A 26,755-nucleotide genomic window follows, 5' to 3' on the forward strand; every position below is an offset into this window, starting at 1 on the left:
GGATAGAGTGTGTGAATGTGTCAGAATTCTCGGACAGATAAGAGTCTTGCTTGGAATGGAGGGTGTGACTGGGGCTTGCTGCTGGCTGTTATTGTCATCTCAAGGCTCCTAGGTCCAGGGCTGGGGAAGGTTTGTCTGTGTAATCTGCTATTCATCCTAGCTGAGGATCTATCCTCCAAGCTGGGCCCCTTTATTCCTTTTACTGTAAACTTTCCGCTGAAGCCCTGTCCCTCTAGGGTTGAGGGATTCTGGCTTCCTCTGAATTTTCTCTAGATTTCCCCAACCCAGACAGTACCCAGACAGAGCCTGCTTTCGTGTTTAGAACCCAGCTGACTCAGCCTCCAGGAATGTGACCTGGCTCTGACAACAGCACCTAGGCTGTGCTGGCACTCCGAGGTGAGGGGACAACTTGGTAATGGGATGTTGTGTGTCCCTCCAACGGTAACCTGTGTGGTGAGGGGGTAAGATGTCCATTGGGCTAGTGATGACTGAGTGGCTACAGGGTCAGGGAATAAGACACAACAGTCCACACTATCCTCTACTGTCTCAAGGTTCAAACTTGGGATACTCTTGAGTCTCTGCTTTCCCGTTCCCCAGTCAGCTCTCAGAAGGTCCTAGGACACCTCCATCCCAGAGTGACTGAGAATCTAGTGACCTGCCTACTTGCCTACTTTAACCTTGCTGTGTGAGGCCAGCTGATGGTCAGCTGCCAGAAGTGGGCACTGGGCACTAGTCAGCAGTGAGCGGGTCCCAACTGTCCTGGAAGGGCTTTTTTAACCCCTTGTTCCCAGTTTCCTGACCTGAGCCAGCAATTCTTGATGCCCTTCCCATGAAAGGGTGTTGTAGTGCCTTTGACCTGGCCTGTGTGACACCTTTGAGGGACAATCACAGCGTGTAACAAAACAGGAGCTTTGCTGTAAGTGAAGCACTCCCCCCAACCCCCTTTCCTGTGTCTGACTTTGACTATGTCACTGCCGTTGCTCGGAAAGGCTTCTCTCCCAGACATCCCACGTGGGATCCCCAACGCTGCAGGAGTAAGTAGTCTGGAGTCACAGGAAGTTGAGGTCCAGGACGGTTCCTCTTGGCTCTTGAGGCAGCTCCAGTACTCTCCATCATTAAGATTTCATGTTCTTGGTTGTTCTGAATATGCAAAGGCAAGATCCGGGCCAGGAGAAAGGATACTGAATGAATTTGGGTTGAAGGCTCTTCGGGAGATGCTCTTGTCTTTAAGTTATCTTATAAACCTCAATTATCAAGTTCACATCCCAGGAACCTGGCAGATCTGCATTGTAAAAATGTGCCAGATTACAGGCATATCTCTATGATCCTGGGTGCGTGTAGAATCAGAGCAGGGGAGAGATTTTTCTTCCTTAGACCGACTTACATTTAAATTACCAGGTTGAATTCTATGAAATCATCCGTATTGCTTGTATCTATGACAATTTTCATATGATCCAGTCCAATATAGTTTTCATCCTCCTCATATTCCTTTTGTTAGATCCTGTCTCCTGATAATTGAGGGTGAGGGAATTCTTGACTTTCTCCTACAGTGTGCTCAGCTTTACTCGGTATTACCAGTTTTGATGAATGACACCTCCATTTGCCAACCGTGCCTACCCAGGCCAGATACCCCAGTGGTGTCCTTGGCCTTCCTTCAGCCAAGGACACCACACCCTGTCTAGTCCAGGCCCCGGGTGGTTATTGTATATATTTGCCTTTCCTATCACTGTTCTGCCTCCATTCCAGGCTGTAGTCATTTTTAGTTGGGGTCACTGCAATCCCTTCATCTTCAGGCCCTTATTTCCCCATTTTGCTCCATTCTTCAAACAGTAGCATCCAGGTCTCTTAAAAATGCAAGCCCGATCACGTCATTTCCTTCCTTAAAGCTCTTCAGTGCCCTCCTTTTATGTTTATAGTTAAAATTTATATCTTATCATGTCTTACCAGACCCTGCCTGACCTGACCTCTGCAAATGGATCCTTCCAATGTCCCTGTTGCTCGTTACCCACTGGCCGCAGGGACCTTCCCTTACAGTCTAATGTTTAGACATTCACACACATCAAAATCTTTCCAGAAGGCTTTCCATGCTTGCCGATTTCTGAGTTCGCAGGCCCTCCTGGCTCAGTTTTACTAACCCCTCTCTATCTGCTGGTTGTGGCTTAAACATCCTGTCCTCAGAGAGGCATTTTGCACGTTGCCTTATATTTTTCTCCCTCGATTTTTTCTCACTTGAGGTTCTCAGTTATTTCCTTCTGAAGATGCTTAGTACCATTTTAATTACCCATTTGTGCTTATTGGTTCCGTGTCTATCTCTGCCTGGTAGACTGTTTCCTGAGTGCAGCGAGAGGCAGAGGCAGGTTTGTTTCCCTGGCAGCTGCCTTCCTAGCATTTCTTGCTTATTGTAGGCATTCCTTGAATGCCTGCTGAGAGAATGAGTCCTGAAGATAGACAGCTCCAGTTGGCTGGAGCTGTTGTGCCACGTTCAAATTTATACCCTCCTGTTGTGTATCTTTAGGGGCTTTAGACAAAGCTGCAGGTTTGCCTTGAGTTATGGAGAGTGACTAAGAATTATGATGGAAAAAAAAAAGCCCAAGGAGAAGAGTCCCCATGTTTAAGCTCACTCTTAACAATAAGTCATCGTAGAAGGGGGAGCAGGGTGGTGGATGTCTGCAGTGGACTAGGGCCTGGCTGGATGAAATGGCACCATTGCAGATAGACTCACAGTGGCTGTGTCTCCATGCACACTCCCTGCACAGACCAAGGGGGGGTATTTATGTTCTAATACAAGGTCCTACAGGCAGCAGTAAGTGGATTCAGTGGGTTTTTTAAAAAAAACAAGCATAGGAAATTGGGAGGAAAAAGGGGTAGGGAGGAAGTGGGAAGATTTGAAGGGAAGGGAAGTTGGAGAGTCAATTAAAATGTATTACATGCATTTATTCTTAAACAATAAAAAAATTTGTTACTTGAAATTGCTATGATCTTTCTTTCAAGATGACCCGAGAGACCTTGCTTGGACTGAGCAACTTTGGGGTTTCATATCAAAGCATGGTAATAAAGGGGGGAAAAAACCTTTTCCTCATCCTGGGCTGGAGGCTGGAGCCTTTATTTTCTTCTCTGTAACTCCATCTTCCACTGTGGGGGACCTTGGACACTCAAGTGAAACTACTTTGCTCATCCCCCCAAAGCTGACTTCAACTTAGGGGTACAGATGAGGGTGGCCTTACCCATCTTTGGTAGGATGAACGCAGAAAATTCTCGGAATTCTTGTTTGGGAAAGGGCTTCCTGGATCTTGGATTCAAAGAGAATGATGGTCCAGAGGAAAAGTGAACTCCAGACAGTGTCCCTTTTTCTCCCTCACTGATGGAGATGAGCCAGGGAAGCCAGCACAGCTCAGAGCTTTAGATCTTGACCAAGTGCAGGGGGATAGGAGTGCTGAGGGTATCTAGGGGTAACTGACAGGGAACGGGTGGGCAGGCACTCCACTCCACTTGTCCTTTTAGAACAAACACATTCTCCAGGGAACGAAACAGTGATAGCTGCCTTGGCTGAAGCTCTGGGTGCGAGCTCTGGCTGTGGATATAAAATTCTCTGGCAGATGAGCGTGCTGGTGGAACCTCTGTTTTCTCTTGACTGCCCACGCTTAGGCCTCCAAATAATCTGCGAGCCTCGTCTTTCCCCTGTACCTTTCATCTTTCCCCTGTATTAGCCAGGTCTATGGTCAGTCCATGTCCTCCCTTACCTTCTCATGTTGAGGCATGGCTTCACATGGGATGTGTTCTCAAGGCTCAGGAAAAGGCCAAGGCTCTCTGTTGTGTGGGTTATATGTGTATTGTGTGTGTGTTGTGTGTGGTGTCTGTATGTTGCGTCTGTTTGTGTTGTGTGTGTATATTGTGTGTGGTGTCTGTGTTTTATGTGTGTTGTGTGTGTATGGTATGTTCATGTGTTGTATGTGTGTGTTGGAGGATGGGACTGTTAGGAAATTTCTGGGTGTTAGGCTGTAACATTACTGTTATCAGTAAGAGGGAGAAGGATTGCACAATCTTTCTGAGCATGGAGAAATGGTCATCAGATGATCAATGGGACTGGGGAATGATGTGTTCCTGGGTCTGACAGGCAGGGCTGTGGTAAGTATGCAGTGCTCTGAGCGCCTGCAGTCCCCCTGGCAGTAGGTGGGCACATGGTGAGTAGACCAGCCAGTGCAGGCAGAGAGTGTCAGGTAGGTGCAGCCTGCCTCACTTTCTCTTCTCCCGGGCTGAGTTTCATTGACTTCGCCTGACCGCAGAGATACCTGAGCAGCCCCAGCAAAGGAGTGTGACATGAAGCTATGTGGTAGGCTGGTGGGCTTGAATACCAGACAGAGCTTGACAGCATCTCAGTGCAAGAATCCCAGGTCACGGGATCACTCTGCCCTGGGAGTGTTGCTCTAGCTCCAGCACCACTCTCCCTTTTCTCCTCCACTTGGAGGGGAAGCCGAAGGTTACCCAGCAACCTGTGATGTCTCCGTATTCTGGCAACACAGCTGAACACAGCCTTTGCTTTGGGAAGATCTGTCCAGGAAATCACTATGCTATCCAGTCTTTCATGCCTGCCAGCTGTCCCCAAGCAAAGCTTCTGTCCTGTTTGCCTTTGTCCTGGGGACTGGACTAGCCCTCACTTGCCACAGAGGTCTCACAGATCAGGAGGAGGTGGCTTTGAACTCACTGTGGGGGCTGTGTGGCAGTTAGTTACTGGTACCTCTGTAGACGATGAGATCAGGAGCCTTTTGAGGGCAGGGCTGCAATGTGTTTTAGTAACTGATGGATTTTTACTGCCCTGCTGTGCGGCAGAGACTCAGGAAAGCTTATTGAATGAGCAGACAGATGCATTTCCTGTTACATAGATTCCTGTTTAAGCTTAAAAAAACAGACAAACAACAACAACAACAAAAAAAACACCCCACTTTATTTGCTAAACCAACAATTGCTTCTGACAAGATATCTCATACTCTTCTGTTGTCCTAGAAGGAAAGTCCTTGCCTTCAGTTAAGTTGATCTAATGCCACTGATTTTGAATTTTTATTGAACAACTGGGGTGCAGAAAGTATAACAAAATAATTCCACAGAGACTCCAAGTATGGTCAGCATTTTTTTTTTGGGGGGGGAATCTCTGAGCAACTCAGAACTTTAGGATCAATTTCTTATTTGCTTTAGTGAAGGCCAGAGAGGTTTGTTTTTGTTTCTGTGTTTTTTGCTGTCATTGCTTTCGCCTTTGCATAGACCCAAAGAATCTTGACTAATGCCAGTGTTTCTCTTTTATTCTTAGACATTCTAAAAAACACGACGGTTTCAATGACTGTGTGTATTATTCACTTGTTTGTATGATTGCTGGTTTGTGTTTCTTGGTAATGGTGTAACTACTTCCCATCACTTTCCCCTTTACAGCACTGATATTTCCCCCGAGCAACGTGCTGAGAAAAATGGTGGGAGAAGGAAAGCTAGATAAATCTTCTTCCACAAAACATGGCTGCTTTCCCACTCCTTAGCAGAGCCCTTCTACTGGCCTCTTTCATCTCATTGCTTATTCATACATTCTTGCCTTAATTTGTGATGATTCTCACTATTGGAAGGATGCTATAGATTGTTTAGGGCAGGAATAGCAAATTGTTTTCATCCAGCAGTCAACTTTGATTGGTAGGGGTAAGGTCAAAGTTGCTTCCAGACTCATTGAGAAAAGTGTGTTAGCATCTATTTGTTAGCATGTATTTGACATGGCCTTGGAAGACAGAAATTTGTACACACACACACACACACACACACACAGAGAGAGAGAGAATATAATATTATCTATCTATCTATCTATCTATCTATCTATCTATCTATCTATCTATCTAATGCATTTGTCACTTCTTTGCAACTTCCTAATATGAACAATCTTTAGTGTATGATCTTGCTCTGAGACAGTTTCTGCTTACTCACATTTGTTGAAACAGCTCTTTTCATGACTATTTCATCACCAGCTAGAAAGTTCTTTCCTGGTGATGTAGTGTAGTGTGAGGGGCTGAACTGATTTAGGAAATCTAGAACTATTTTGACTTTGCATTGAGTAATTCTGTCTTTCTGGCTTCAGGTTTTTACCTAGGAAATTGAACCGAGTAACCACAAAGCTGCCTCTCAGTTGGGATAGACTTTTATTCACATGAGTCAATATCTGCATCTTTGTAACATGCTCCGTTGGCCCCGGTTACACAGTCTGGGGCTTATGTTAAAGCCCTTCAAATATTTGTATATCTGTGTCCAGCTGAGTTTTTTTTTTTTTGTTTGTTTGTTTTGTTTCAAACTAAACACCACCAGTATTTTCAGTCATTTCTCATAGCATAAGGGCTTTCAGACTTTCATCATTTTGGCCATTCTTTTCTGGGTCCTTACGATGTCACTCTATGGAAACCAGTCAGGCTGTGCAATAGATAATCCCCACTACCCCCACTCATATGCTCAGCCTGCCACTCCTGGCAATTGACTGTCACCAGCGCATAGTCCAAAGGAGAGACAGCCACTGAAACCTTCACAGACCTGGGGAAGTTGTAGTCTGGAATTTTACAGACTCTCCTTTCAGGCTGCTGCATTGAAAATGGATAGAAGGAGTCAGAGGGTTAAGTCTGCAAAGGGACAGCTGTTTCCCTGAGAGATTAGTAAGTAACCAAGAGCTAAGAGTAGGCACTATATCATAAATGTGAAAGAAAGGAGATGTCATTGATAATGGCACCGACTTCTCCTCTCCCCCACCTTTAAAGCACTGAGTATTTATATCCATAAGGGAAATGAAGCTCTCTCCAAACTGATTCCTGTGCTATGCTCTCCCCCATTCTCTCATATTAGTTTTGGGATACAGGGTCTCACTCTGTAGCCCACTAGGTACTTACTAGGTAGCCTAGGCTGGCCTTAACGTCACAGTAATTCATTTGCTTTAGCCCCTGTGCTGAGTGCTAGGATTACAGGTGTTACCTATTACACTCAGCTATAGTCTGTCACTTGACTTCTTCGTCCTAGCAGAGCTTGTGTTTATCCTTTACAGAAAAGAAAATTGCTACCACTGAAGATAAAGAAAATGAGAACAAGGAAGAGAAGGAGCAGTATGGAGGAAGTTCTGGTCCAATCGTGTATAAGGAATGTCCCCCAAAGAGACTGACATTTTGACTCACTGAGACTCCTCTGCCACCCACACTCTGAGGAAAGGAGGCTCTTACTCTGTAGACTATGAGGGCTGACATGAAGTGGGCCCAGGCCATACCTCTAGACCTTTTCTTTTCCCTTATTTCTCCCTTGTTTGGATCCAGCCACCTGGTCTCTGTTGGCTGTGAACTGTGCTCCCACTTAAGGGCTCTGAAAGTTTTGCTGTGTGCTGACAAGGCACTCACTGCATGATGAGTCCTGCCAACACGTCAGTCCCTAACCTTTACCCACCCTTTCCTCCTTCTCCCTCTGTCCCTCCCTCCCTCCTTCTCTCCCTCCCTTCCTGTGTTTTCTAGGGACTGAACCCAGAGCCTCATGCAAGCCAGCGAGCACTCTACCACTGAGCTATATTCCCCAGTGCATCTTTTCTCCGTTTTGTTCTGAAGCAAGGTTTTGACTAAGCCAGCCAGGCTAGCCTTGGACTTCTTCTGTAGTTCACACAGGCCTTGAATTACCATCCTCCCACCTCAGCCTCCATGAGTAACTGGGTTTCTAAGCTTGTATCACAAAGCCAGACTGCCTTTTCTTTTAAACAGAACCTGCTAGCATCTAGCATATACTTATCCATTTATTTATATGCCATCAAACATGGACTCCAAGAAAGCAAAGGCTTTGTTTCCTTCGAAACTGATCCCTCAATGCCTCAAAGAGCTCCCAGCCTGTGCTGAGCCCTTAGTTCATACTTGGGATGGTGTAACTTTTAGAGCACCTTTCCCAATGCCTCTTAGAGTAAGATTGGTCTCCCAGATGTACTTTGTGTTCTCCAGAGGAGGGATAATAAGTCTACTACTTTGACAAGTGAGTCACTGGGGATGTTTGTTTGAGCAAGGCCTGTTCCAAGACGCCTTGGTACAACTCACTGCAAGGCCACTGTCTACACAAGATCTATACTGTCTACGCAAGGTCGATGAGAGTCACCTCATAACAAGGAGAACTGACCTGTGCTCTGGTCTGAGTTGAGGCTGTGGGGATAAAGGGAGGAAAAGTGTGTGTGTGGAGCAGAATGTATTTTTATCAACCCAGAACCACAACGGCTCATCACTAGATCCTTTTCACATTGTTCTTAGGGACAGGCAGGCTTTCCCTGATTTGGTGAGAAAATGCCTACAGGTGGCAGGGGAGGGCCATACAGTGGCCAGGTTGAGTGGGCATGTGAGCTCTGCAGGAGGATGTTGGAGGAAAGAGGATAGAAGTGAGTACAGGAGAGAGGAATAATTATACAAAGCCAGGGACCTCTGGGGGAAAGCCAGCAGGAGGAAATCAGAGGTAAGGTGGGGAGGCAGTGTGTAATGTGAACACACAAGCCAGCGGATTGTGCCATCATCATTTGTCCCCGGTGAAGTGGCTGCCGGTCTTGGCATTGAATAGAAGAGGAAAGGTGCCAGGGCAGGCTTGACTTCCTGGGTGGAGAGACTGAGCCACCTAGGAAACATACAAAACTACCTTGCTTCTTCAATGCCTCCTTTCTTTCTATTATTAACAATGGGTGGGGCCACAGGATAAAACCCATTACATTTGGAGGGGAATAAGCATGGACCTTGCAGCAACTACTCCATGAGGATAAATTTAACTCATTAAGAGTATTGTTTTTCCGAGTAGCAACAAACAGCCTGGACTCCTTCAGGACAGAATCGTTCAGTGGCAGGGGACATTTTCCAAAGACGGCCATAACTATATCCTCTGTGGCATATGTCAAAACGACCTTGGCGACCCTGCCGTTAAGTGGTAGGGACTTTGTCTCTCCCCTTGAACTTAGGTGGAACTTCTACACTTGCATCTTAAAATGAATATGGCAGGTTCTAAAATGTCGCAGTACCCTTCCCCTCCACAATTTTTCTCCTGTGTAGCTCTTCATGGCTCGTCATTCTTCCAGTTTCAGGAAGAGGGACTTATCCTGGACTTAGTTGCTTCTCTTGAAGTTGTGGAAGAATTTCCTGTTGGCTGGGTTAAGCTCTGCTTTTTTATTTTTCTTTTTTTCTAGCAACTGTGTAGAATATATAGAGAAAGCCTCAAACATTACCCCAGATCATGCAGGAGACATGAGAATTAATGGCAATGAAGATGGCTGTTTAGGGTGTCACCAGAAAAATGGCCTCCCTATTAATATGGCATATTAACTATGCTTTGTCACCTATAACCTTAATTTACCTTTGAGGGCCGTTGAACTTAGATGATCTGAAAGTCCTTTAGGCTAGAAAGAGAAAGGCCCACCTCTCACCTTTCCCTGTTCTATGACTTTTCTTATGATACCATCTTGAACTCATGGACCTCAGACTCCAGGGGTTGGGGTTGGAATTGGCAGTGGTTAGCTTAATTTCCCTGTTAGTTCAAACATCTGATAGCTCTTAGGGCCCAGGACTTGGCCTGGAGACAGTCCCTTGGTAGTTGGATAGTACCTTATGGACAATGGCAGAAGAACAAATGCTTTGGGTAAGCAATGTCCCTGTGGATCCTAGAGAATGTCCAGTGTTCTTAAGGAAGCATCCTATTAGTCCACCTTGCCCAGACATGCAGCATGTGCCAAGGGGAGAGAGGAAGTTTGGGCCTGCATGATGGCGTTCCAGGAGGTTCCTTGGCTGTTCGTTCAGTAGAGGCAGACTGGAGGCTTGAGGAAGTTATGAGGACACTGGAAGTTTCCTGGTGTGGAGCATCATGTGGCTGGGCAGGGTGTCTCATCATGACACAAGTACCAGTTTATGCTGTCCCTCACGATACCCTATACAGGGGGATTCTCTGTCTCTGGAACCCCTCTGTCAGCGCAAGCATCCTTCTTCTTCCCTGGGGACGAGATCAGAGAGTTACCCTCCAGTGTTTGGAGTCCTGACAGACTTAGCCTGGCTTCAGGTCTCTGTACACGAAATGTCCTGAGCCCAATGACCCCATCTTATTTCTTCAAACCCTGAAAGAGGGGATGCTAGTGTTTTTCCATCCCAGGTGGCTACAGCTGTTTTTTCTCTCTCTCTTTCTCTCTCCTTTCCCCATCCCACCCTCTCTTGTTTTTTTTTTTTTTTTTGGGGACAGGGTTTCTCTGTTTAACAGTCCTGGCTTTCCCAGAGCTTAGCTCTGTAGACCAGCTGGCCTTGAACTCACAGAGCTCCATCTATGTCCGCTTCAGGAGTGCTGGGATTAACGGCATGCACCACCACTGCCCGGCCCACAGCTGTTCTTATGTGAGCCTTTAAAATGCTAGGTTAAGTGAATGTGGCCCATGATAAGGAACTACACAGCAGGATTCCATTCAGGTGAAGTGTCCAGAATAGACAAAGAAGATAGATATGTGGTTGCCTGGGGGGTTGGGGGAGCACAGGGGAGTGGACGAATGTTGACTAAGTGGTTATAGTGTTCTTCCGGTGGGGAAAGTGATAAAAATGTTCTAAAATTGGTTGCGGGTTGGAGGTTAAGCTCTGGATTAAGCTAAAGCCATTAAATTACACACTTTAACTATGTACAACATAAGATTTCTATCTCAATAAAATGGTTTTTAAAAGCTGCTCTTTTCTTGGCTTCTACCTTCTTACCACAAATTTTGCCTCACAGACAGGATCCCTAAGTGGAGCAGACTCTCAGCTGTCCACCCTCACCTCAACTTTCCTGTCCCTTGACAAGAATACACAGGTACCTGTCACTCCTGGACCCAATGCCTAATCACAGAACAAGACCTTGGTCTTCCAGGACACAAGTAACATACTGAAACCAGCAAGCTCAGCATGAAAACAGCCATGAAGCGTATGTCATCTGAGAGGCTCCTTCAGGGACAAGGTGTGAGGCATCTAGGCAGATCTGTGTGTAGAGCCTAGAACCCAGGCTAACCAGATTTTCCCCACCACGCTTTGCTGGTAAGTTGGTGTTGTGGTGGGGCTTCTCTCTGGAGTTTCTTTCTCAAGAGTGATTGGCAAGAACTGAGTAGGATTCATTTATACCTTTCCTCAATAACTGTTCACCAAGGCCTTTCCTGTTCCAGGAGCCATGATGCTCAAGACCTGTTGGGTGTGTCCCAGCCTTTGCTTTTTGAAAGGCCCAGAAGTCAGCAGGAGCAAACAGGTAATTAGTCTTTGGGATGGAGTAATCAACGGTGATTAAAGGAAGGATATTAATCTGACCGAAGGTAGGAATGTAGAGAGGAGTTAGGGAAGACTTCCTGGAACACACTCACCTTGAAGACTCCATAAGAGAGGGCCGAATGGAGAGGGAAAATGCCAGAAAGTGTGTTCCAGGCAGAGAGAATATAATGTACACAGGCTTTGGGGGAATGTATATGAGGGAGCAACTCACTTGAGGAACTGTAGAAGAAAATTCAAGTTGTTCAGTCTTACTGGAGACCGAAGTGTGAGGAGAGGGCCAAGGCAGGAGGCAGGAGGTGCAAAAAGGCAGGCCTGTGAATCTAAGTGGGAGGAGAGCCAGCCCGTGCTCCTCTCCAGCATTCCTACCCACTCCTTTCCCCACACATGAGACTCCTACCTGAGCAGGGGCCCCGGTGCCACACGCCAAGGAGACCAGCCAGAATCAGGAACAGTGAGATTGGCACTACAACCAGTAACACATCCTTGTAGGAGGTTTTCCCGGAGGCTGCAGCATGGAAGGCAGAGTCAGAGACCGGGCTGATGCACCACAATCCCTCAGCCATTGCCTACTGGTCCTTGGCATACCTGCCTCATGATGGCAGCTCTCCCAGGGAGTGACTGTGACCATATCCCAGCTGACAGGGTTGGAGGCAATGCAGGTATAGGCCACATCCTTGTCTCCCAGTCCCAGGGAGACGCTTAACACCTGTCCACTTGAGAAAAGGCTGTGAGGTTCACGGTCAAAGTCCATCGGGCCCTCTCGCCGCCAGCGGTAGGTTATGTCACTGGTGTTGGGGGTCCAGCAGGACAAGAAGACCTGGCAGGTATTGAGGGGTTGAGCTTCCCCCGTTGCGGCGGTGAACACTTGAACCTCAGGCTTGGGCACTGTGTCTGTGTGAGGATAGCACAGTAGAGTGGGTTATAGGGCTGCTGGGGAGTGTCCACAGCCCTGTCCGTGCTCTGTGCATGGTAAAATGCCTCTCTTGTTCTTCAGTCTCATTTGTCTCCCCACTGATGATTTTTCAGCTCGCCACCCAAAGCCTTTTATGAAATGATTTGTGTCAACCTATTCCGCTATGTTCTCTGCTGGTCTTCCTTGCCTAGTACCCTTTGTTTGAGGTTCTCCCAAATATGAAGCATTTCAGACTCCTGTGTGGTTCTTCTGGGCACGTGAGTGCTCTCTGCCTCCTCTTCTCTAGAAAAGGTCTCAGTCTGTGCTCTGGGTGGTCCTCACACTCAGAACCCTCCTGCTTCCAACTCTCAGAATGCTGCAATTGCAGGGGCTGTGCCACTAAACCTGGCTCTGTTCTTTCCCTTCCTGCCCACCTAGATACCTCCTCTGCCTGTTTGAAGGCCTCCAGCCCCCTCCCAGACACACCACTCTATGCCTTGACTCTGACACCTTCCCTGAGAGCTCAGGCATGACTCAGAACTCTCCAGGCGCTCTGCTCATGTCTTTTCGTAGCACTCCTTTCACAGTAGTCAGCTCTACAAGGGAATGACAAGTATTTATTAATTCAGGTAAGAACGCACATTCCCGCACTTTCGGAGCTTACAGTTTGCTGAAGGAGACAGACACTGACATGTGATGATGAACAAGAAAATAATTGTGAGCGCATAAAATGCTGTGAATGAGGAGCCTGGAGGGAGGGGCTCTGTCTTGTTATCGCCATAACCTTAGCTCTCTAGAGCTGGCAAATTGGTGCTTGATACCTGGGCTGCTGAACAAATTAGTGTCCTGGCATCCTAAGCAGTGGCTCTTCATCCCCATATAGATTGATGGGTAAATCCCCGAGTCTCTAGCAATGGGGCCAGTGGGAGAGCATTATAGTGACAACAGGAGGGCCGACTCTCTGACAGCATTCCAAAGTCAAGCAGAGTAAAACCTCATTAATGCCGGCTCAATCTGGTGGGATTTGTGATATGAAAAACGAAATGATTTGCTGGGCATACTAATAGTATAAACAGAGATTACAGTGGGGAGGGGGGAGAGGATATTTACACCACTTAAGAGGACAAGCTGCCTCCAAACACGATCAGGCGCAGTGGAAACACCCATCGACATTTCTGGTAACCGATCCCACTAATTCAAATCATTCTTATCTATTGTCAAAGCCGAGCTCCTGAGGACGGCTGCTTGGCAGCTTCCTGCAATTAGTTCTAATCACGCTATGTATTTGGAAGCAATAAAACAGCAATTTCCTTAAAATCTGTAATTCGGATACTGAGAACAAGGCATTTTAGGGCTTAGCGGTGTGGGTGCTGCACGCATTACCACACTCCATGTCCTCGCTTCACATGCATGGCAGCTGAGGCCGGGAGTAGGGGAGAGGCTCCAGGGGCCTGCCGCCGGCCTGCCGCCTGTGGAGTTATTCCCTGCGCAAGGGCACCGGGAGAGGGGGCTAAATACTGCCGAAACACGGCCAGCGTTCTGACTGCTAAGATTTACACCTTGCTCCAGGCCTTCCCATCTCCGGAAGCTCACCCTCTAACTGAACGTCAGCACGTCAGCATCCGGAACGGCTCACCCCTAGAGCAGGTACAATAGCTGTGTCTGGGGCTTTTAGCATCCTCCCCAGTTTGCTCACAGCCACACCCACACCCACACCCACACCCACACCCACACCCACACCCACACCCACACCCACACTCTCTCTCTCTCTCTCCTGCTTCTTCTTTCTAGCCACTATTCTCACTTTTCATTCTTAAATTGGGACGCTCTTCAGCCTTCCACATTTTTCAGTTTTTACTAAAAGGCTGGTGTGGGGCCACTCACATTTGTGTCTCAAGCCATTAGGTGGATGGGATGAATGAGTGTTAGTAGGCTTGGAGAAGCAGAAGTAGAGGAGAGGGGAGGATAGGGAGAGTTAGAGAGCTCATCACGCCCTTAGCCAATTCAACCACTGCAGCTGCAGAGATAGATGCAGCTGCACCAGTGATGGTAATATCACCCACCACACAGACCCTAAGAAATAAAAGCTAGTGACTGTTTTTAGCTCTTAAGTAATGTTGATCAGGTTGGCCTTGAACTCTCAGCAATCCTCCTGCCTCAGATTCCCAAGTGCCAGGATTACAGGCATGTGTTACCTCAGCCAACTAAATAATCTTTCAAGAAAAATAAGGCAGTGTGTATGTGTGTGAGTTCTAGATTGTGTGTGTTGAATTGTTCTTAGCATGTATAAGGGCCTGGCTTAAGTCTTTAGTACTGCCTTTAGACCAACAGAAATCAAAACAAAACAGAAGTATAGGACAAAAAAAATTTCTATAATTAATTATAGTTTAAGTTGAATTTAACTTGCAAATAAAAACTAATTATGTCATATGCCATATTCTATTTTCTTTTACTTTTTAAGGGTGAGTAAAAAGTAGTATCACTTGTAATCTATGGCAATACCTTGGGCTGGATAGACAGGCCACCCTCTGTCCTGTTTCACAGTGCTTCATTTTTTACGGGTACTGTACTTGGCACTTATTATAAGACTCACTGTACCCTGGTGGGGGGGAAGGTGAAGGTCAGAGGCTAAGCATCCCCCCCAGCCTGCTGAGCCAAGGAAAGATGAGTACAGATAAGGTTGGTGCGCTGGTGAAGCCGGCTGCTTTGGCGGATGCTCATCTGGGAATTGTGCGGGGTAACTTTTTTTTAGATGTGACTTCTGGGGAGCAGCTGTTCCCTGACTTAGCAACATGGTGAGAGGCCAGGTCTTCCTTGCCTTCCCTGGCTCCCATGGCTCCAGATGCTTGCCTGGTGGTTTGCAGGAGGAGAGAGTCAGGGATCCAGTGTTGGGCACACTTACCATAGACCTTGAGGTGCAGGGTCTGGGTCCAGGTTTGACCCCCTGTATCCACCATCAGCACAGAGAAGTTGCCGCTGTCTCCAGTTTCCAGGGGCCCAAGCTCCAGGCTGAGGTTGTCATGTAGCTGAACTCGGCCCAGGAAACGGGAGTGGTACAGAGTCTCCAAGGAGCCCCGGAAACACGTGGCCAGGAGCTCCTCCGATGGCCAGAGGGATCGCCAGATGGCCTCCCGAACCTGGAAGCCTGGAGGACACTCTGCAGCCAGCAGCACGGAGTCCCTCACCTTGCTTAGCACCTGGACACTGATAACTACAGTGGGGAGGAACGCTGTAAGAACAGAAACCCTGGTGAATCTGCCTGTGTGGCACCTTGTCCTGCTCCTGGTAAACAGCTGAATGGCTCAGAATTGATCCTTCCACCTCCCAGAGGCTGTGCCGAGCTGAGGGTGTAGTGGAATGTGCCAAGGATGGGGAGAGAAAACAGGACGAGAATCCGGTCTCTGTTCACGGAGGAACCAGTCCTCAAGCCAGCCACTAAAATCAATTAAGTATCGTGATGAGACAAAGTGGCTGAACACACGCAGGTTAATAGGGGTCCTCACCCAGCCTGGAGCGCCCTCAGAGAAGAAGCAGCCTGAAGAAGGAATGGGAACCAGCCAGACCAAGTGGTGGCCACTGGGACAGGGTTGGAGAAGTGCTACCAGCTGAGGGAACAGCAGCAGGGGGGATTCAGGGAGAGAGCGAGGGAAGTGAAAGTGGCCTGTGAAGAGGAAGTGAGTAGGAAATGACACCAAGAGTTGGTGGGATCATTAACCATTAACCAGCATTGGATTCTAGGCTTTTTATCCTTAGAACAATGGTGTGTGTGTGTGTGTGTGTGTGTGTGTGTGTGTGTGTGTATGTGTGTGTGCACTGCCTGCTGACTGCTGTGTGGTGTTGCACTTATGTTTTAAGTAATAAAGTGACATGATAAAATGCATGCCTAAGATGGCCATGGCAGGAGGCGTGGGGAATGGGGATGGAGGTAGGGGGAGGCTGCCTCCCCTATTTGTTTATTAATTTTATTTATTAACACAAGATAAAGGTGATGAAAACTTGAACAAAGGAAGGGAACCACGGGGATGGGGAGAATCAAGATGGAGAGATTAACTGTGTAATTAGCAAACTCTGGTATTAGATTAGGTCTGGAGAGTTCTCAGAGAGTGCTCCCAGGTCTTTGGGATCCACTGGACATCATTATTTGTGATTTGAAACAGGGAAGGAGACAGACAGGGAGGTGAGACAGCAAGGCGCTGAATTTTTTTGAGGATCGGTTTGAGTCTGAAGTATGAGGAAGACCATCCAGTTTGAACTGCCCTCTTGACTCCCTTTCTGCCTTGTTCATGCTTATTCTGGAAGCACCAGTATCACCTCTAACCTCTCCCATCTCTCCCTGCAAGGATACATTCTTTCTGTTTTCCCACGATGATCGGGGATCAGCACCCCTATCCTATTAGTGTCTGTTTCTGAATCAGCATCCCCCACAGGCCATGAACTCTTTCAGGTCAAGAGGAAACGTCTTCATCCTTGTACTTGCAGTATTCCTCTATCCCCCAGTTTAATACCAGACAGTAGGAGCTCAGTAAATTGCAGGGTTTGCAGAGGACTGACCCTGAGCCTGGCAAAGAAAGAGGCTTCCGGATGCAGGCCAGAGTAAGGGCTGATACGTGATGTATCCAAGTGTTGGAAGTTGGGACAAGGAGGCTTATTCTGGATGGCCACTGTGCTGGCCTCCACTCTAGTCCTCATCCACATCCTTGACCTGTCTGAGTCCAGCCATCTCCATCCTGAAGGACACAGGTTCAGTGTTAACACTGGAGGTCCCTTGAGACTGAGGTCCTGTCATGTCCTGGCTCTGCCACAAATAAGCTGTGTGACCTTCAGCATCTCATCTTCCTCCTCTAAGCAAGACAAAGGAGGCTGTATTAGTGTTATTGTATCATTCTCATTTGCCAGTAAGAACCCCTCTAAAAATGACTTAAGGTCTGACAATGTAGTGAGTTCTTACGGGTCTCAGAAGTATTCAGAAGTGTCTTGGGGTCTATGAACTCCATTCCTGGCCCTGCAGGGAGGGGATGATCTTGCCATGTTGGCTACTTGTCGATCAAAGAGTGGAACTCAGCCATCAGAATGATGGAGAGGGTCACCTAGTGTTTGGAGACTCTAACATCAGCTTGCCATCATCTATTCTCAAGCCCACAAGGACCATATTTAACCTGCTGTCACATCACTTCTCTACCCAATGTCCATCTCCCCTTGTTCAGGATACAGAGAGAGACCTTAGCAGTACAAGCTGCTGAAACACTCTTCAGACCTCAGGGTACCCTGCTCTGCCTTATCTTCCTCTCTTTTCTCTGGATTGTAGAATCCTCATGTCTCAGTACCGCCAGATCCTCATCACCCCTGAACCCAACTTTCAAAACTTCCATCATTTCAAGCTGCTCGGGGTCCCAGAACATTTGGGGTCTCCTGGATACAGATGCCACTAGTGCTGCCACTCCTGTTTCATCCAAGACCCCACATAGGTTGCCCCAGAGCTTACTTTACTCTTCACTTCTCCTTAGCTCCTTGGTTCTCACTTGGTTTTGAGAGGCAAGCTGCCTAGAGGTCTGATGAGGGCTTTCAGCTCCCGAGGACAGACTGTCCATCTGCTCCACTTACCTTCACAGAGGAGAAGACTCCAGGGGGACCACATGGCTGATGTCCTCCTTCTGAAGATTCCCTCAACAAGCCAGGATATCTATCCTAGGCCAAATGAGTGCACGGAAGGAGCTGTGGTCCTGCTGGAAAGTCCCATGGTCAGAAGGAGGAATTTTGACTCAAAAAGAGATGTCTCGAAATTGAAAGCATCCATGTAAAGTGGAAGTTGGCTGTGGGCCCAGCGGGACCTAGCCGGGCTTTTGGGAGTGGATTCTTGTAAGTCAGCCTTCTTTCTGTGCACATGGCTGGCTAAATCATGGTGACAAGCACGCCCACACAGCCATGTGCTCCTTGCAGACTGTCACCAGGCCTCTCTGCATCCAACCCTGCCCATGGCTGTGTCTATTCACCGTCATTGCCACACAGATACCTCTGAGCTGCAATACTGATCCAGTCACTTCTGCTTAAAATTCTTTGAAAGCCTTCCGCTGCCCCCTGGATCTCAAGACTAAACACCAAGCTTAGCATGTGTGGCTCTGCAGCTTCTCCAGACTGGCTGCCCACATCCCCTCTCCTCTCTGGCCATCCTGGACAGACTACCTCTTTTTAGAACCGTGCATTTGACAGCTGCATACATTATATGGGCTTCCCTAGCAGGCATGTACTTCTAGCTACCTTCGAACACACAGTCTAGCTCTGCACCCAGCCAGACTGTCCTTCAAGGCTTCCTGAGTACAAGCAGAGTGAGGAGCCTTGGGTACCCAAGTGCACTTACTCTTCCCTTGTGCCCTTGGCATGTTGCTGGTTGTAGCTTCATAGTTTCTGTAGGCTGCTTCTCTGCAACATTTGTGTTTGTTTCTGTGCTGGATACCTTACTGTTTGATAAATAAATGTTAAGTGAGTGAAGGACTGCTAGATATGCTCCCCCCCTTTTCTTTTTTGCAAGGCTGAGGACCATTCCCATAGCTGACCTTCTTGTAGCCCTGTTGGAAGTATTAGTGGTGGAAGGATTAAAAGACAAGGTGATGTTTGGTAGCTTGTTGGGGTCACAGGGGGCAAAACATGTTCTGTCATAGCCATCCCCTCCTCACTCTATTCTCTGCTTTTACTTGTTAGCTTCTTCTTTTGTTTTTTTCTCTTCCCTCAGTACTAGGGATAGAATGGAAGGCCTCTGGAATGTTCTACAACTGAGTATCCCTATTCCCAGGGGGGAAGATCCCTGAACATCCTGAGTGTGGATCACTGTGTGTTGTCCTGTACAGGGTCTATCTTGTCAGTCAAATGGATATCATGGGGACTGGAGGGATGGCTCAGAGGTTAAGAATAGTGTCTGTTCTTCCAAAGGTCCTGAGTTCAATTCCCCGCAACCACATGGTGGCTCACAAACATCTCTAAGAAAGCTGGTGCTCTCTTCTGGTGTGTAAGCATACATGCCGGCAGAATGCTGTATAAATAAATAAATCTTAAAATAATGGGTATCGTGGTAACACTGAATCAGGAACTAGGCCTACAGGCGTGGTGTCTGTTGCATCTGGGCGGGAACTGTTTCCTGAGCAGGTAGACTTTGAGAATGATTTAGACAGGAAGAGAAAAGGGGAGCCAAAGGTTCTGATGGGCCTTGAACACAGGAGAGAGTAGAGTGTGTGAAGAGCCTATGGTGGGAAAGTTCTAAGTAGCCTCCAGGAACAATGAGGGATAGTCACGAGCCATCTTTTGAAGCCAAAGTGGGGAGGTGGAAGGGGAGATTGGAGTCTGATGATGCAGGTTGAACACTGGATTCAGGCATTCTGGAGAGCAGTGGCTCTCCTTGTTAAATACTTGAGTTCCCAGGCCTGCTGGCTGAGTGGGTGGAGACAGACCCAAGAATCTCAGTTCTAATGAGCACTGTTCCAGGCGATGGATTGAAGGAATGCTGTAAGAAGTGCTGCCTAGAGGCAGGGGGCTGTTTTGTGCAGAGCAGCCTGGGAGAAGAAGAGGGAGAGGAAGGGGGTCTCAGAAACGGAGGGGCCTGAAGTAGGAGGGGAATGTCCAGAGGAGAATAACAGAGTCTGCTGAGCCGAGGTCCCCAGCAGAGCTTTGAAGCTTTTGGATGTAGGATAGAGAAGCCAAGGGAGGAGACTCATTTATGGCTCTCTTGTCAATTCTGTCATCTAGTCATCAAGCATTTATTGAGCATCTATTTAGGTGCCAGGTGCTGGGGACACAGAGATGAAAGGCTTAGCCCTTGCCCTTAAGGGGTTTGAAGTTTAGAGGAGGAGATGGGATGTGTAACCCAATAATTAAACAATCAATGTAGTAAGAACAATGCCAGAAGCGTGAGCAGGATGCTATGGGAGCCAGAGGGCAAAGGTCTGTCCTAGCCTGGGTGGGAGAAGGCTGGGAGGCCTTAGTTGAAGGATAGGTGTTTGAGTGAGCCTTAGAGCATAAAACAGTTTGGGGTAGTGGTTTTGCAGTTTATCCTACTTCCCCTGTGGGGAGGTTGGATATTTTCTAAGCCTTATAAGTCTCCCCATTCACCCTGTCAGCTTCACATGGGAGGGAAGTGATAGAGGACCTAGGGGCAACCAACTGTGTCCTCCAAAGGAACTAAGGGTCTGGTCCACTTTGCCCCACTCTTGCATCCCCCATGCTGATGCTCATCTTGGGCCCTCCAGAATCTGACAGACTCACGGGGGTTCTGAGTGCAATCTCTAGAGTAAGACTTGGATCCGAATTTGGATGTGAAGCCACGAGAAAGTAACTACTGGCTATGCTGTGCTCACCTGTGGGGCGGGATCAATAACAGGATCCCTCTCCTAGTGCTGACACCAGCCAGGTGTCATGGATCTGGTCCACAGTAAGGCTTAACTATGTCTGCCAGAGACAGGAGAGAGCAGGCTGCAAAGGTGACGTGTTTGCCGCTGAGCAGAACCCTGCTCTGAATCTCTTCGATACAGGAACCTTCATGATGGCACAGAACAGGTCTCCTTCACCTTTACCTTTTGTGTGCTGGCAAAGGAAGGCCTTCCATGAGATGATGGCCTGGAAGTGTCTGTCAGGTTGCCTGGGATGATCCTGGAGAGCACAAGATGAGCATGGCTTGTGGGATGCAAAAGTAGGGCAAAGTGGGCTGGACCCAAAGCCTGCCAGGCACAGCTGGTTGCTCTAGTGATCCTCTAACACTTTCCTCCACGTGAATCTGACAGGGAGAAGGGGGGAGACTGGGTAAGGCTTGGAAAATGTCCTACCTCCCCACAGGGGAATTTTTTCCTCCAGCTATGTGACAGCAGGAGAAAGGCAGACTGAAGGAGAAGCTTCATCCGAGTACAGGGAAGGGTTAAGTTGTGAGGCACACAGGTTCTCCCTAGAACTGCTAATCACTGGTTCACACCACATTAATTACCCAGCCACAGGGGGGAGTGTGCTGGAGTAAATTAGCAGGTGAGTTCAAAGGGGCCACTCCCTTGCATTCCTTAATTAAGCGAGCAGCTGGCTGCTAGGGCTGCTACTCCTGTCTCCCTGGGGCCCTTCTGGGAGTCGGGAGGAGTCTTCCAGTACTGATTCTGAAGCTTTACCTGTCCTGTGATGCAGTCTGGACCTCACCATCAGCCCACTTCTACCTCTGGCTACAGGATGGACTAGCTGGTGGCCAAGCAACCTGCCTGAACAGAACCATCAACCCAGAGCCACTTGGTACACACATTTCAGGCTGGGTGGAAATAGGTGATGGTGAGCCAGGGTGTGTTTGAAATGCCCTGCCTGCAAGGGCATCACGGGCCATGCTTCTCCCTCAGGGAGGAAATGAGAAGGGGAGAGAAGGCAAGAAGGTGGGTGAAAGTGGAAGAAAGGAGAGCTAAGTCAGAGTGGCTGTGGAGGAAAAGGCAGTCAATAGGTTCCTGGGAAACCAAGAGTGAAGGGGAAAGACCAGGTATTATTGGGGGATGGGTAGCCCCTAAAGGGGAAATGTACACTCGGGTTGAGGAGGACCGGCAGAACTCTCCTGCTCCTGTCAAACTTGAAGGAGGCTGTTGCGGATTGAGATCCTGACCAGACCAAACCAGAAGGCATTATTGGCGAGTTTCTGAAAAACAAGTAATTCTTTAATCAGTTAATCGGAAGGAGACCAGTTTATGCTTTATGGGGTCTTGTAACTGGGGTTTTGCTACTTTGTGGATTCTTCCTTCCACCCTTTCAACCCCCTAATACTAAGGTAAGAGAGAAAACAGGATAAAAAGGAAAGGGAAGAGATCCCTGAATAAAGTCAGGGTCAGAATGGGGGCAGCCTTGTCATTAGACCACTTATTACCGACTAGGGGCATCAAGCTTCTTGGGGCAGTTATGATCTTTGCTGTCAGGATACCTGATTTCTTCTTGTTGTTTCTCTTTTTTGCACAACTTCATAACAACGTGCAACCAGCAGCCTCCCAGTGACCAACGAACAACCCACCGTTGGGGCTTCAGCATTTATACACCTTCTGAAAAGTCCCCCAAATCCCCAAATGTCACGCGGTCACAGAAACTGTCTGCAGCTGGCTAAATCACAACCCCACAAGAGCACAAGACAAATCATAGTCAGCTGCTGGGAAGCAGTCCCATATTCCCACACCTGGGATTAAAACAACATATTCTTGTAATATTTCTCTCTCTGTGTGTATTTTTAAAGAAACCAAAATTCCAAAATTCTCACTGCAGGGTCTCATGTGTCACAGGCTGGCCTTGAGCTCACTGATGATAGAGTGTGACCTTCAATTTCAGACCCTCTACCTCCTGAATGCTGGGATAACAGGTCTGCTCCACCACTTCCAGTTTATGGAGTACCAGGGGATTAAACCATAGGTTTTGTGCATGCTAGGCAAACGCTCTCCCACCCGAATTATGGCTCCAGCACAATTTCAGTCCTATCAGGAATACAACTTTGAAATGTCTGGTTTTGGCTTCCCCCCTCCTCGTATCTTCCTCCTCCGGCCCTTTTTGCCTGCAAAGCCCCAGCTCTCGGCTCAGCTCACCAGGCACCTCTACTAAGCTCGTGGGTGGATTGCTGCTCCATAAATTGCTAATAGATCATTTAACCAGGTTTGAAGTTTTCTTTTTCAATGCCTTGTAAGGCATGCCTGTGTGATCTGTCAGCAGATGCCTGGCTGCTGGGCCCCAGCGGCCCCTCCCTAGCCAGCCTCCTTGGGTAGCTATGGTATGGCAGGAAGACTGGGCCTGAGGCAGGAAACCTTCGGAGAGCTCTACTTCAGGCCCCTCCTAGAAGTATCCACTGTCCCTGTTTCTGCGTGTGTGCATTGGATACACCTTCCAGGTAGCCCCTGAAGTGGAGCTGGTGTGGATGGCTTTCTCGAATTCCATCACATCCAGCCTCTCACCCTGGCACTAGCCTGTTGTAAAGGGGGAGAAAGGATGGTGTCCCTAGTGAGCCGGGGTCCATGATGTTCAGAGTGGGAGAGAAGGAAGAACAGTAGGACGTGGGTACCTGCAAGAGAGTGGGTTGCTGGGGGTCCTCTGCTTTTGAGGAAATGAGGTACATTTGCAGAAGCGAGGGAAGGCTGCATGAAAGGGAACAAAGCCACTGTGGAGTTTTATTGAGGTAGGGAGGGAGACCTGGGTGCTAATTTATACATTCACCCTTCACCAAACACTTGATGGCTTCTCAGCTCCTACAGACCAGCGCATCAAACGAATGTTTATAGAGCATCCAGTATGCGTAATGCCCATGAGGTCAGAACTCACAAACCAGGTGGCAGCCATCCAGTATTGATGATGGAAGTGGCCATCACTGTTGATGTGCGCCACGTGGAAGATTCCAGGAATTAGGTGGACCTGGACGGCTTTCTGCAGTGATTGAGGAACTCCGCTGAGGCCTTTCATGCAGTATGAGAGGTAGAGGCATCTGTGCCAAGGGCTCTAGGTCCTTTGAGCTGCTGTTGCTTCCAGCACTGCAGAGGGAACTGAGTCCACAGAGGACTCATTTATGACACAGAGACGCTCATTTATGTAAAAATGTAGACCTGGTGTCTTAGCTAAATCTAAACCAGCCTGGAATTGAAAGGAATCCAAGGCATGTAACCCTCTTGATTCCATTTGCCTTGCATCCAAACTGTATAGCCATGCATAAAGAACAACCAGGTCCCCCTTCCCCTCCCTTTCTCCCTTCCTCCTCCCTCTCTCTTTCACACACACACACACACACACACACACACACACACACACACACACAGAGAGAGAGAGAGACAGACAGACAGACAGACTTTTGACATAGAATCCCATATAGCCTGAACTGTTCTGGAAACTTGTTATGTATCAGAAGAAGACTTCCTGTCGCCACCTCAGGTACTCACCACCATACTGGGTTCTTGAGGTGCCTTCCCAGACTTTCTGCATGCCTAGCAAGTACTCTACCAATTGAGCTGTACTTCCAGTCCCCGTATTTTCTGTGAAAATACTGTGAAGACACAGTTTTCCTGTGAATGGCTCAGACTGGGTGTAGGAGGCACATAACTTCTTGAGTACCTGAGAGGGCCAGCAGAGGGCAGCCCCTGGGCTCCCATCTGTGCCCTTCCTTCTCCCCTCTTAAGGGGTAATTTCAGGCTGCTGCACTCACTACCCCCAACCCAGACACTGAATTCTTTCCTGTATCCTTATCCTTTAGGAATATGAACCTATCGAGCCCAGGCTCCTAGAAAAAGGCACAGTAAATACGTTCCTCTAGGTACATAAAACTGCACTGAGCTCTGACTTGGAGAAAAGGCTGTTTCACAGTGCAGAGGCTGCAGGTGGAGGGTACCGTGACTAGTGCCATCAAGCGCCTTTGGTGGACATCAGCTGCCGGTTCTCTCCGGCGCCTTTGCTCAGTGCCAACTGGGTCTGTCCCTTGAGAACCGATGGTATCCCTTTTTTCCTGTGAGCCCCCTGCCAGTCCCCTGCCCCCCCCCCCAGGACCAGATCTCGAGCTTTGGGCTAGATGTTAATATTCCACAAACTAGGGACAGTGTAGCACTACTGTCTGTGCTTTGTGTGTGTGCATGTGGTGGTGGTGTGTGGGGGAAGGGTTCATTTCTTTTTTCCATTTTCTTAGTAGTAGTTCATTTAAAAACGCAGCTTATTCTTTTCTAAATGGAGGGAAAAAGATGTTTTCAGCTGTGCACATAGATCTGTGGAGACAGATACCAGTGAGAGAGCAAAGTTTCTACACAGCCAGGACTGAGTGTGTGTGTGCGTGTATGTGGCTTCTCAGTCATCTGAACCAAACAACCTGTTTTTCCTTTTTTATTTCCAATCCATTGTGGACCTGTACTTTTGTAGACTATAATAAAAGCAAATTACCAGCAAAACGAAAAAAGGCATACCTACAAAAGACAAGCTCTAATTTTTTATGATTGTATTAAACAAACATAAAATTACTGTCACATTGCTATAAAAGTTTCTAAATATTTGCTGTGATTTTTGTGCTTATCATAGATTTCTTAAAAGCAATTCACAGGCTGGCACTAGTCTGGGTCACTGATGTAGGGGTTGGGGGGTAGGACAACTCAGGAAGGGGGTCTTTTATGATCCCTGGGAACAACCAGAGGGCTAGAGGATTCTGGGATCTTATTAACAGGGTTTTCCTTCATGAGCTGACATGTCTGTGTTTTAATCTTTATTTAAGGGGCCAGCTTTTCTGCCGATGAAGTAGCAATGGCTTTGGCTGACCCATAGGGGGTCCCCTGCACATAGACTGTCTGGCCTGAGCTGCTCAGTCTTCTCAGCACGCTCTCTGATAAGTGGCAAAGGGAGAGGGACTTGGTGTTTCCTGGACATGGACTGGATGGGTGATTTGACGAGGGTGGGAGGAGTGATGCATGGAAAAGAAACAGAAGTGAAAAAGTAAATGATAGCGTGGGCCGTTTTTCTAGTTCTTCCATCTTCAGGGAAGAACCATAGGCGGTTAAGGGGATGTATGTGTTTCCATAATGCATCTTGTAAACAGATCAGCCCCTTTGAAAGTGCTTGCAGATTGCCTGGGGATCTTATTGAAATGCAGGTTCTGATCCAGCAGGTCTGGGGATGGGTCTGAAGAGCTGCATTTCTGTAAGCACCCAGGTAACACCAACACTGGTGACAGTGGAGGGCATGTGGACCTGTTAGCAGGTCTGTTAACACTGAGGCCTCCTTCACAGGCAAGGAAGGTGGGATCTGGTGCAGTCTTTTTCTTTAACTCAGACTCTGCTGTCTGTGGCACCAGAACAGGATTCAGTAAAGATGGGCCAGGGCCTAAAGGAGCCTGTGTCAGCATCCTTTCCTGAATGTGGACACCTCAAACCAATACCAAACTACCAGGTACTGTAAATGACCAGTAGGAACAATCAAAACAAACAGACATACTTCTTTTAACAAAATATATTTTACAGCCATTTTTTTAAACACAAGATATCAATGGCAGGCTTCTCTGGAGCTTTGGGCGAGTTGAGTTCTGTCTCTGAGCTCAGCATTCTCAGAACTGCAGGTAAAGACAGAGTCCTTGCTGCCTTCGTGGCTCTGACCCCTTCTCAATATTCTGTGATATTGTATGGGCAACCCATTTTCTGGCTGACCTTGGTCTTGCTGAACTTCTGAGAGGCCTTTATTCCTGTAGTCACAGCTTCATGCTTTCCTTTCAGGATAATGGCCAGTACATTCTCTTTCTCATAAAATATATTTATCGATCTGTTCATTTATCTACAGAAACACATACATATCGGTCTGTATTTAGTTATTTGGTATCTTATCTGTCATCTTATCTAATGTCTGTCATGTTACCTATCATTTGTCTCTGTATTGTTATCCATCCATCTATAATCTCTCTCTCTATCATTTATCATTTGTCTATCATCTAGCTATCTATCATCTATTATTTATCTACCATCTATCTATCACCTCTCTATCTTTTATTATCTGTTTATCTACGTATCTATCTATGCACCCATCATCTATTATCTATCACCTATCTATGTTTATTCTATTATCTACCTAGCCATCAATCATCTATTATCTATCTACCATCTATCTGTCT

The 26,755-nt window shown here is 47.6% G+C and overlaps 1 protein-coding gene across 1 annotated transcript; it reads right to left on the reverse strand.

Moving 5' to 3' along the window:
• Window positions 1–6,014: 6,014 nt before the first annotated feature.
• On the reverse strand, window positions 6,015–17,943 carry Slamf8 (SLAM family member 8). The gene is made up of 5 exons (XM_021650605.2): window positions 17,764–17,943; window positions 15,065–15,391; window positions 11,856–12,161; window positions 11,668–11,775; window positions 6,015–9,987 (listed from the first exon to the last, which is right to left on the reverse strand). Exons 1-5 carry the CDS (start codon window positions 17,795–17,797, stop codon window positions 9,926–9,928), a joined length of 837 nt encoding a protein of 278 aa, XP_021506280.1. The 5' UTR covers window positions 17,798–17,943; the 3' UTR covers window positions 6,015–9,925.
• Window positions 17,944–26,755: the final 8,812 nt, after the last annotated feature.

This window comes from Meriones unguiculatus, chromosome 11, assembly GCF_030254825.1.
Source record: "Meriones unguiculatus strain TT.TT164.6M chromosome 11, Bangor_MerUng_6.1, whole genome shotgun sequence".
NCBI classification, from domain to species: domain Eukaryota; kingdom Metazoa; phylum Chordata; class Mammalia; order Rodentia; family Muridae; genus Meriones; species Meriones unguiculatus.